The sequence below is a fragment of the Boleophthalmus pectinirostris genome, unplaced genomic scaffold, assembly GCF_026225935.1.
Source record: "Boleophthalmus pectinirostris isolate CB_2022bp ecotype Guang Dong unplaced genomic scaffold, ASM2622593v1 HiC_scaffold_4, whole genome shotgun sequence".
Taxonomy (NCBI): domain Eukaryota; kingdom Metazoa; phylum Chordata; class Actinopteri; order Gobiiformes; family Gobiidae; genus Boleophthalmus; species Boleophthalmus pectinirostris.
The window spans coordinates 37608328-37620827 of NW_026571353.1; the positions used below are offsets into that span (position 1 = coordinate 37608328).

General features: G+C 40.9%; 1 protein-coding gene across 1 annotated transcript in view; it reads right to left on the reverse strand.

The window, feature by feature from the left end:
• The window catches only part of LOC129411333 (proprotein convertase subtilisin/kexin type 5-like), a 36917-nt gene that overhangs the window by 5909 nt on the left and 18508 nt on the right, over positions 1-12500 (reverse strand). The window contains exons 11-18 of the mRNA XM_055161970.1: positions 11224-11284; positions 9149-9294; positions 7312-7518; positions 5483-5566; positions 5197-5383; positions 3939-4153; positions 3586-3828; positions 1315-1548 (exon numbers count right to left, since the gene is read on the reverse strand). Coding sequence (XP_055017945.1) covers positions 1315-1548; positions 3586-3828; positions 3939-4153; positions 5197-5383; positions 5483-5566; positions 7312-7518; positions 9149-9294; positions 11224-11284 — 1377 coding nt within the window. The remainder of the gene's footprint in view (positions 1-1314; positions 1549-3585; positions 3829-3938; positions 4154-5196; positions 5384-5482; positions 5567-7311; positions 7519-9148; positions 9295-11223; positions 11285-12500) is intronic.

The following is a 12500-nucleotide window of genomic DNA, read 5'->3' on the forward strand; positions in this document are numbered from 1 at the left end:
CACGGGACGTTTAACGGTTCAACATCACACAGGACTCATTTCTCTGAAGTCGTCGAATCTATCTCCATAACTTTTACACAACATTAGAATTCTGTCATAAAACTTTAGTGTCACCACATCTACTACTGAAAATCCTTTATACAAAAATAAGTTTATGGTATAATAATGTTTTAGACAGAACTTTGAACTGATGTAAGAAAAAGTTTTAAATATATTTATCAAGACAGAATGTGAAGAAACTCAAAGGTTGTGTAATCAATGTGTGTGTTGACATTTAACACACACATTTAATGTGAGCTACTTTTAAACTCTTTGAGTTTTCTGACCAGCTGCATGTGATGTTTATAGTTTGTTTTACCCACATTGTTGATGTATTTCAACAGGATAATTTAAAACATGTTTTTAGAGGAACATGGAGTATTATATGCAAATATTACAATGAAACTGCAAGAAAACAACCAAACCGGGTCATTTTTGACCCACTTATGCATCTAAGGGTTAATGTGGGTAGGTCTTATAGCTTTGTAACTAGCACCATTTGATTCCCTGACCCTGAAAATGTGGGTTTAACAGTTAAAATCAACATTTCAACTTATTCAGAGGCTGAGATATTCCAAAAAGAGATTTTTGGCGGCCATTTTTTAAAACTTTAATATGGCCACCATACAGACATCTGGGCAAATGCAAGCATAGATTTTCTGACTCCAAACACAATAACCTTTCCAAAAATATATAGTTTAGCAAATCCCCCAAAATTCCCACAAAAATATATAATGAACTGGACTCTAATCTCGAGACGAGAGGTGACAGAGACTTTTCTGTGGCAGCGTCTGGACTGTGGAACAACCTTCCTCTTCCTGTCAGATCCTCTCAGTCTGACACAGTTTAAGACTAGACTGAAAACTCACTTCTTCTCCCTGGTGTTCGGTACGAGCTGTCAGGTTATCTTGGTGTTTTGATTGTAGTTTTCACATGTTATCTGTAGATCTGGAAATGTAACTGTTTCTTCTATTTTGTTGACTTTTATGTGACTTTGGTCAGCTCCAGTTGTTTTAAATGTGCTTTATAAATAAACTTGAACTGAATTGAAACTTATTCATTCATTTGCACTCATTTTTGACCCAAATATTTTGGCCAGATATGGAACCAAACGCAGGGTTCTAATCTAAAGAATCTAAAATATATATATATATATATTCTGAAGCACCCTACTAAACATAGATCAGAAAATAACCTGATACGAGCCCTTTAATCCTTCACCAAACTGAAACAAAGCAAAAGGAATTCTAAGTTCTTCTTGGTCATGTGACTCACTGAGCAGGAAGTTGGGGGCGTTGCAGCTGAAGCAGTGGTCGTGCCCGGGTCCGGAGCAGCGGTGGCAGGACGAGTGGCACTTCTGACACTCTCCGTTCGAGTCCACGTACGAGTGCATGGCACAGAGGCTGTACCACACGCAGTGGCCCGAGGCGTCGCGCAGGCGTCCCTCTGGACACGAGATGCACGAGGAGGGCAGGTGGTCCGAGCAGGTCAGGCACGTCACGTCGCACTCTGCAGAAAGAACACACGGACAGAACAGGTGTCGAGACGGGTTTAGTCTGAGGTGAACAGATTTTCAACATTCTAAACTGGGACACACCTCGACTCGGACGACTGGTATAAATAAAACTGCAAAAATAGTGAGTAACATTGTGGATTCTCGTGTCAGTCATGATCTGAGGGGCTCCTGTTGCTGCCTTTTTTTGCTTTATGGTCATTTGCAAACACATATTTCTGCATTTTGGCAAAACTAATTACAATTTATACTCCTCTTTATTGTTGGCAGAATCAGATTAGTCAAAAATTGTGATAGTCCTGTTTTAGTTTAGACCTGATGTAGTCCTGGTTTAGTCTTAGTTTGGGTGACCAAACATCACAAAACTTCTCTAAGGTTCATATTTGTAGAGAGAAATTTTAGAGAGAAATGCTGAATAAATGCATATAATCAATAATCGTGATTTCAATATTGACCAAAATAATCATGATAATGATTTTTTCCATAATTGAGCAGACCTGTTTTAACTTAGTCTGAAAACTGAAGAAAAATACAAAATTAAATTAAACAACACATTTTCAGAAGCGTGTGATCAAAACGAGTGTTCATATTTAGGTGACCGCTTTTTTACAGTCTTGGTCTTGTCTCGGACTCTTGCGCTTTTGGACTCGGTCTTGTCTCGGTCTTCTCGTCTTGTCTCGGTCTTGTCTCGGTCTCGTCTCGTCTCGTCTCGGTCTCGTCTCGGTCTTGATGGTGTTTTTCTCGGTTTATCTAGGTCTTGTCTCGGTCTTGTCTCGGTCTTGTTCTCGGTCTTGGTCTCGGTCTTGTCTTGGTCTCGTCTCGGTCTTGATGGTGTTTTGTCTCGGTCTTGATGGTTTTGTCTCGGTCTTGTCTCGGTCTTGTCTCGGTCTTGATGGCGCTTGGTCTCGGTCTTGTCTCGGTCTCGGTCTTGTCTCGGTCTTGTCTCGGTCTTGATGGCGCTTGGTCTCGGTCTTGTCTCGGTCTCATCTCGGTCTTGATGGTGTTTGTCTCGGTCTTGTCTCGGTCTTGTCTCGGTCTTGTCTCGTCTTGTCTTGTCTCGTCTCGGTCTTGTCTCGGTCTTGTCTCGGTCTTGTCTCGGTCTTGATGGCGCTTGGTCTCGGTCTTGTCTCGGTCTTGTCTCGGTCTGTCTCGTCTTGTCTCGGTCTTGTCTCGGTCTTGATGGCGCTTGGTCTCAGTCTTGTCTCGGTCTTGTCTCGGTCTTGATGGCGCTTGGTCTCAGTCTTGTCTCGGTCTTGTCTCGGTCTTGTCTCGGTCTTGTCTCGGTCTTGATGGCGCTTGGTCTCGGTCTTGTCTCGGTCTTGATCTCGTCTCGGTCTCGTCTCGGTCTCGTCTCGTCTCGGTCTTGTCTCGGTCTTGTCTCGGTCTTGTCTCAGACTCGAGGTCTGACACTCGACGAGTGTGATCATGTGTCATTAAGACTGGTAAATGTGCAGAGGCTAAATATCACTGCAAAACAAGTAAGATCATCTAACTGTGAATGATATGAATTTGAAAAAAACCACTTGATTCAATTTGAAGTTAATTTCTGTAAAGTTCCAGTGGAAGTTCTTACAGAGTGTTTAAGTACAGTACAGTTCACTTGGCTTATTTTAGGCCTAAATGAACATTGATGAGATAAAATGGAGATAGATTCATAAAAACATTAATATATTTGTTCCAAAATGACTGTAAAATACAAATAAATGTAGGAAATGAAAAAGATGGTCTAGATTTGGTCTCGATGGACCCTGGTCTTGGTCTCATCTCGGTCTCGACCCTCAGAGGTTTTGGTCTCGTCTCAGTCTCGGGACCCTGTGGTCTCGGACTGGTCTTGGTCTTGATTATTGCGCCCTCGACAACAACACTACTGTAAAGTTATTTGAGAAGGAAAACGTAAATCTGCTCACTTGTAGTTTCAGCTAAATCAGTTTTTTTATGGTCAGACTGTGTTAAAATATGACACAGACGTTAATGACCTGAGCTGTAAAGTATCAGTGGTGCATATGTACGTTCAGTGTGCGGGCGATGTGTACCTCTGCACTCGTTGGTGGCCTGGTCGTAGTAGGTGTTGCTGGGGCACTGGCCCAGGCACTGCCCCCTGTACCTCACAGCTTTGGGGTGGGCACAGACGATACAGTCGTCTGAGTCGGGTCCGTCGCAGGAGGAGCACTCGCTGTGGCACTTCACACACTCCTGACCCCCCGTGTCCACGAAGAACCCGACGGGACAGTCCTCCACACACGCAGCCTTGTGCAGGAAGTAGAACTCGGCGCAATCTGCAGCAAAACAAACGGGAAACAGGGTTAAAGTGCAACAAAAATTAAATTCTTGCCCCTGAATTTTGTACTGGCTCATTTAAAGTTAAAAGTAGAACTATAAGTGTTACTTGTGCAGAGTCCGTCCTGGTTGCACTCTCTGCAGTCGGGGGGGCAGGCCGTGCACTCTGACCCTGAGCTGTAGTAGCCGTCCGGACAGCGCCCCCAGCAGGTGTGGTCGAGCAGCAGGTGAGGCGGCTCACAGCTGAGGCAGGTGGAGGCGTTTCCCTGACAGGACAGACACTGGGGCAGGCAGGGCAAACACACACCGTCACGGGGGAAACCTCTGAGCAAAAACACACAACAGGAGACCAGACGTGAACCACACGAGCATCAGGGGCAAAGGTCAGGAACATGTTACATTACTGGTCACATTTCAAACCCTTCAGTGGGTAAGAAATGTAACTCATCAAGGCGAGCAGCTGTAGTGGCGACAGATAAACAAAAAGAGTTTGAGCACTTCACTGGGTCATAAAAGAGTAAAAAATTGCAGTACAGGTCTACGAGAGTTAAAACAGTCATTTTTAAACAGAAAGTTACTCTTACTGGAAAATGTAAAAATGGGAAAGGTACAAACCCGAGGCACACCGACTGAGTATATATATATATTTATATTCAACGAAGACCATCTTGCTGGTTGAAACGCGTTGACATCCCTTCATGTAATAAAGGACTTTTAATATATTCAGTCGAGTGTGCCTCAGGTTTGTACTTTGTCCATTTTTACATTTTCCAGTAAGAGTAACTTTCTGTTTAAAAGCTCTAGTGGTGAATTTGGAGCAGAGTTTCATATTTGGAACATTTGAAGTTCAGAATGACAAGTCTGACAGCAGCAGTTACAGAGAAAGCAGCCACAATTTTTCAATAAAAAGATAATCAGAACCAGAATCAGTGGAGCCAGAAATGCGCCCATGCTCACTTCCTGTTTGGAACATGGCGACTGACAGGCTAACGGGCAGGCTTTGTCCACTTTATGAAACAGACACAATAATGGTTTCACAAAACACTGCAGCAGTGAAAAGGGCACAATAAGGACATTTTAAGGCTAATTATTGTTTCTTTCTGCAGTTTATTTGTTGCAGCTCAGACTTTTTAATCATACAGTTTATTTTTTTTAATTTTACCGGGATTATCCTGTTTTGTGTCAGTGGCAGAAAGTATTTTCAATATTATTTTTTATTGTAGTATTTTGTTCTTTAAAATGTGTTATTGTGACAGACTCCACACAAACTACAAACTACAAACAAATACAGACAAACTACAGACAAACTACAGACAAACTACAGACAAATACAGACAGACAAAGTGATATCTGGTCCTGGGTCTGACCTGAGGCAGTTTTCCACACAGGCTCCGTCCTGCAGCACGAGTCCGTGGTGACAGCGCAGACACTGCAGGGGGCGCTCACACGCCACACAGCCGCGGGAGCACTCCTCACAGCGGCCAGACGTCCTGTTGGAGAAGGTCCCAGCGGGACAGCGACTGGAGCAACTCTGCTCAGACGTCAGGAACTGATCTGAGAGGAGAACATTTATTTAACAAAAACATCAAATTATTATTTATGAAGATTCATTAAACATGAGAGGAGAAGAAGAAGAAGAAGAAGAGGTGTGACCTGGAGGACAGCTGAGGCAGTCGGTCATTCTGGGGCCGGAACAGGAGGCGCAGGACGATGAGCAGAGCAGACACCGCCCCACATCTGAACAACGCACAAAACACACTAAATAAACATATATATATATATTTTTTATTTATGTTTATTAAGGACATCACAGTTAATGATTAGTACTGATGCAACAACCTGATGTACAATGAATCTCTCCTGTAGAAAAGGTTAATGTAAAAATTGTGTGCTGTCCCTGTATCAAATAAATAAATAAAAAATAAATAAATAAATAGCTTTGAGTATTTTAGCACAGGTGTGAGTTTTCGACACTTGTCCATATAAAAATATAAACTACACACATAAAAACAGACAAAACAAGACATAGAAGTTACATATAAATAAAATATATACAATAGTACATTTGCATTTTTGATCAGAAACATACAATAATTTTAATTTTCTTTCAAATTTGTTGTTATTGGTTTCCAATTTTAAATGAGCTGGTAAATCGTTCCACAGTCTCGTCCCTTTAGAAGAGAAAGAGACAGAACAAGAGTTTGTCCTGTACAGAGGAACAACACAATCACCACTAAGAGCAGCTCCTCTTGTGTTCTCTCTGTGTGAACATTTTATGGTCCTGGCAAATTCTGAATATACTGGTTTATCTCAGTATTTAAGATGATTAAATTTGGTAAAATGTTCAAAGTTAAAAAGTTGATGTTTCTTTAAAAGTCCACAGTGGTGCCGGTGTCTGGGCTTTTAGTCCTGGACTTTAAGGGTGAGTTTGTAAAATGAACAGAGGGTTTCAGTTTGTCTGAGGAGCCTGGGACCATGAGGTGATAGAATAAAAGAGATGAGAGAAGATCATTGTGTTCAAGAAAAGTTTAGAAGTCTGGAGCTTTAGATCTTTACGCATGAATCAAAAGCACTTGAGACTAGTTTTAATCTTCTTCGTTAAGTATTTTGTGTGACTGATAAATCTGAAACGTTCGTCTAGACCAGGGGTGTCAAACTCTTTTTGATCCGGGGGCCGTATCCAACTGACTTTGATCTCAAAGGGGCCGGATCAGAAAACTCATGTCATATAAACCCCAAAAATAACAATAAGTTCAAATATTTGTGCAGAGAAACACAAATCTATTACAGAAATCTTTTTTAATTGATGAACTCTTTCTTTTACAAAATATTATAATATTATGAACAACCTGAAACTTTAAGAAAAATGTAATTTCAACACAAAGTTTTAACATTAACTTGTTTGCAAATAGGAATAAGTCAATTTTTCTTGGAAAATCCTGCACTCGGCTCCACTTTTCTCATTTGTGACATTTTTCTGATGAGGATGTCACGGTCAACAGTCAAAACGATCGTCCTTTAAGAGCGTTTGGAAAGAGACAAGTCTTCATTTGTGCTGCTCTGGTGGGAGGGGCCACGTACAGAGACACTGGAGACACTGATATGCTAAATGACACAGGAAATTACCGATATTTTAATAAGAAATATAATTAAAATATTTTAGTAGAAAATCAGCCGAGGGCCACATTAAAGGTCTTGGAGGGCCGGATCTGGCCCCCGGGCCGTATGTTTGACACCTGTGATCTAGAATGAGGCCAAAGGTATTTAACTTCACTGACTGTTTGAATTTTTTGTTGTTTTTTTTTGTCTTCAAGTGAGAAAAAACTGAACTCAACTTTAGAGCTTTATGATAAAACTATGTGACAGCAAGCAAAAAGAAAAGCCAAATGAAAGCCTCCCTCATAAAGACAGAAGTGAAAAGCTCAGAGGAAGCGAGTAGAAATATTGAAGTGTAAAGTGAGTTAAACTAAACCGATCCGTACCGTCCTTGAAGGATCCGTGGCTGCAGACCTCCAGCTCGCTCCTCTTCAGACACTCGCCCTCCCTCAGAGTGAGTCCGTCCTTACACGAGTCACAGTCGTCGTACTGGGGCCCCCCGCAGGTCACACATGAGCGGTGACACGGCTCACACGCCTGATTCTTCTCATCCACGAACGAGCCGGGCCTGCAGCGCTTCACACACTCCCCTCCTGAACACACAACAGTTACAGCTTTGTTATAAGAGTTTGTGACCACTACTATTACTATTCCTGCTACAAATGTGTGTGTGTGTGTGTGTGTGTGTGTATGTGTGTGTGTGTGTGTGTGTGTGTGTGTGTGTGTGTGTGTATGTGTGTGTGTGTGTGTGTGTGTGTGTGTGTGTGTGTATGTGTGTGTGTGTGTATGTGTGTGTGTGTGTGTGTATGTGTGTGTGTGTGTGTGTGTGTGTGTGTGTGTATGTGTGTGTGTGTGTGTGTGTATGTGTGTGTGTGTGTGTGTGTGTGTGTCTGTGTGTGTGTGTGTGTGTGTGTGTGTGTGTATGTGTGTGTGTGTGTGTGTGTGTGTGTGTGTGTGTGTGTGTGTGTGTGTGTGTGTGTGTGTGTGTGTGTATGTGTGTGTGTGTGTGTGTGTGTGTGTGTATGTGTGTGTGTGTGTGTGTGTGTGTGTGTGTGTGTGTGTGTGTGTGTGTCTGTATGTGTGTGTGTGTGTATGTGTGTGTGTGTGTGTGCGACCCTGTTGTGACTCCTGAACATGAACATGGATAATTTGTCTAAACCACATGTGGCTTATTGTTTAGACTAAAGTAAGAGTTGTTATTACGTAATATTCAACCAGGAGAGACAGATACTGTAGTTTAAAAACTACCTGGACCAATGTTTTTTTTAAATGAATGTACAAAAAAAATCTATACTGATACTGTTACTAATATACATCTAGATTTGATAAGAAATTTTGAGTTTTGTATTGAAAAGCTTGAATAGTATTTCCCTAATTGAGTATCTACTTTCTTACGGAAGTTGCTGCAGCATTAGAATATATATATAAAATAAAATAAAAAAATAAAATTAAAAATAAGAAAACTAAAAAACATCTATTTTCTTCATTATTTGTGTCCAAAACCAAAATGAAAAAACAGATATTGTGTTTAAATAAAGAATGGAAAAAACGGATAACGGACTGAACCTGGACTAAACCATTTTTAGTCCTGGTCTCAGTCCCGGTCTCAATCACAATCTGGTCCTCTTCAGGTCCCGGTTTCAGTCCTGGTCTCAGTCCCGATCCTGGTCCCGGTCCTCGTCTCAGTCCCAGTCTGGTTCTGGTCTGGTCCTATACCCGTTTTAGTCCTGTTTTAGTCCTATTTAGTCCTGGTTCAGTCCGGCATCAAAGTTTAAGTCACGTAAACGGGAAGCGTCTGTTATCTGTTTTTTTTCCATTTTTCATTTAAACACAAAATCAAAAACTGAAAAAACACATCTTAATCTGTTTTTTAATTTTGTTTTTGGAGACAAATAATGAAGAAAATTGTTGTTATTTTGTTTTCTTATTTTTGTTTTTATTTTGAAAAACGAATGAACGAATGATACACGGATTCATTATCATTCTGGTCTTTCTTATTCTTGACTTTTCTCAAATCAACATTTTTATACAATATTTTAGAAGGGAGATTATTATGTATTTATTTTATTATTTTTTTTTACATTAATAGAATCTGAATAGTGCGTGGAATAAAGTGGTTTGTGCTTCAGGAGGAGACGTGTGACGATAAACGAGCAGGTTTTGTTGTGGGTGTACAGGTTAAAGTGGTCCTGGATTATTTGGTTTGGGGGGTTAGAGTTTTACCGGACACGTAGAATCCGCTCTCACACCAGTAACACTCGCTCTGGTCACAGTTGAGGCAGTGCTCGTCTTCACAGGGGGCACACCGCTTCGTCTCCTCCAGACTGTAGGTCCGATCCGGGCACGACCTGTGACAGTCCGACCCCGACCTGGAAAACAACAACCACCACACTGTAAAAACACGCCAGGATTTATTTTTATCTGAGTAAGTCTAAAGCTTTTTGAAGAGTAAAGTGATTCTGTGATGTTCATGAATGTTTTTGTGAGATGTTAGGAAAGTGACTTTAAAACTGTGATGTGTTATTTATTTATGACTTGTTATTGTCATTTCAAAATAATTCATTACATTACAACATTACCGTGTTTAAAATATAAAACATTACAGGAGTATTTCAGCACTTTAACTTCAACAAAATAACAAATATATCATAAATATATGGACTGAACCAGAACTGAATCAGAACTGAACCAGGACTAAATCAGGACTAAACCAGGACTAAATCAGGACTAAACCAGGACTAAATCAAGACTAAACCAGGACTAAACCAGGACTAAACCCAGACTAAACCAGGTCTAAACAAGGTCTAAACCAGGATGAAACCAGGACTAAACCAGAACTGAACCAGGACTGAACCAGGTCTAAATCAGGACCAAACCAGAACTGAACCAGGACTGAACCTGGACTGAACCAGGTCTAAATCAGGACTAAACCAGAACTGAACCAGGACTGAACCTGGATTGAACCAGGACTAAACCTGGACTAAACCAAGACTAAACCAGGAATAAACCAGGATTAAACCAGGACAAAACCGAGACAAAACCAGGACTAAACCCAGACTAAACCAGGTCTAAACAAGGTCTAAACCAGGACGAAACCAGGACTAAACCAGAACTGAACCAGGACTGAACCAGGTCTAAACAGGAACTAAACCAAGACTAAACCAGGTCTAAATCACGACTAAACGAAGACTAAACCAGGTCTAAACCAGGACTAAACCAAGACTAAACCAGGTCTAAATCAGGACTAAATGAAGACTAAACCAGGTCTAAACCAGGACTAAACCAAGACTAAACCAGGTCTAAATCAGGACTAAACCAAGACTAAACCAGGTCTAAATCAGGACTAAACCCTAAACCAGGTCTAAACTAAACAGGACTAAACAGACTAAACCAGTCTAAATCAGGACTAAATGAAGACTAAACCAGGTCTAAACCAGGACTAAACCAAGACTAAACCAGGTCTAAACCAGGACTAAACGAAGACTAAACAAAGACTAAACCAGGTCTAAACCAGGACTAAACAGGAACTAAACCAAGACTAAACCAGGTCTAAATCAGGACTAAACAAAGACTAAACCAGGTCTAAACTAGGACTAAACCTGGACTAAACCAGGACTAAACCAGGACTAACCTTGAACTAGGACTTGGAATCTCTTGGAAGCTCTTTGTGTTGCATTTTTGTATGAAAATCGCTCTATAAATAAAGTTTGATTTGTTTTTATTTGATCTAGGACCGCCCCTGAGAGAACCCAGAGCCCTGGAGCAAGTGTCCGCAAATCTCGATCGATCTTCGCCCTGTGGAGCGTGGAGTTCGGCATCGGTCCTTTCGCCCGCGGTCACACGACGGTCTACAGGGGCGCACCTCCGGGCCCGATGTCGTTTCGCCGCTGCTGATATCGCTGTGATTTTAGGGAATTTGTATGAAGAAAAATGAAAAACCCACCACTTCAATCCAGATTAAAAATACATCGTGACGCGCGTTACTCACATTTGTACCCAGTAAAATATTACAATTTTTTCCCCCTGTAACGCCGAAACATTACTGCGTTACAGGAAAAAGCAATGGATTACAGTAATTCATTAATTTTTACAACACGTTACTCCCAAAACTGATCATCAGTCATTTACATTTTTGAATCGTACATGTGAGACCCAAGGAGGTAAACAAAAACTGAGACTTTCTGAGCGCCTCAAAAGTAGAAAAACACAAGATCCACAGTTATATTTCTGTTGGTTTATGTGGGGTTTATTTATTTATTTGTATTGATTTTCGAGAGTCGGAGCAGAGAAACACTCACTGATAATAGTCGTCTTCACACTGGACACACACAGGAGGCAGCGCTGGGTCTGACCCCTCCTCTACAACAACACAAGATTTATATATTATACACACACACACAAAACACACACACACACAGACAAACACACACAACAGACACACACACACACACACACACACACACACACACACACACACACAGACACACACAGACACACACACACTGGACACACACAGGAGGCAGCGCTGGGTCTGATCCCTCCTCTACAACAACACAAGATTTATTAATATTATACACACACACGCACAAAACACACACACACACACACACACACACACACACAGACAAAACACACACAAACACACACACACACACACACAGACACACACACAAACACAAAACACACACACACAGACACACACACAGACACACACACAGACACACACACACAGACGCACACACACAGACACAAAACACACACACACAGACGCACACACACACACACACAGACACACACACACAGACGCACACACACACACACACACAGACACAAAACACACACACACAGACGCACACACACACACAGACACACACACACAGACACAGACACACACACACACAGACGCACACACGCACACACACACATATTACCAGTCCAAAAGTTTGGACACACCTTCTCGTTCAAAGTTTTTTCATATTTACTTATTTTCATGTTCACAACTTTCTACACAGAAAACATCAAATCTCTGACTCAGGATCTATTCCTTAGATCTTTAGAACGGAGCAGGAAAAAAAGTTAAACTCAACTAAATATTGTAAATATTTTGGTATTCGCCCTTTGTTTTGTTGTCAGCGCTGCAGACTCTTCGTGACGACGTCTCCTGGAACAGTTTTCACTTCACACTGTGTCACGGTCAAGAAACTACACAAGTGTAACTCAGTGATCAAAGCAAAGGATGATTTAAAAATAAATAAATATATATATATATATATATATATATATATATATATATATATATATATATATATATATATATATATATATATATATATATATATATATATATATATATATATACTGAAAACCAGTTTTTGATTTACTTTTAGTTTATTGTTGTTTTCTATATTTCATGTGTGTCAGTCAGAGTTTTGATGATGAAAAGTTTTAATCAAAAGAATTCCTTTTAAAAAGTATTTCATCTTTGTCGCCAGCAGAGGGCGCTCCAGTACACCAAAAGAGAAGAGAGGAGAGAGGAGAGAGTAGGAGGAGAGAGGAGGAAAGGAGATAGAAGAAA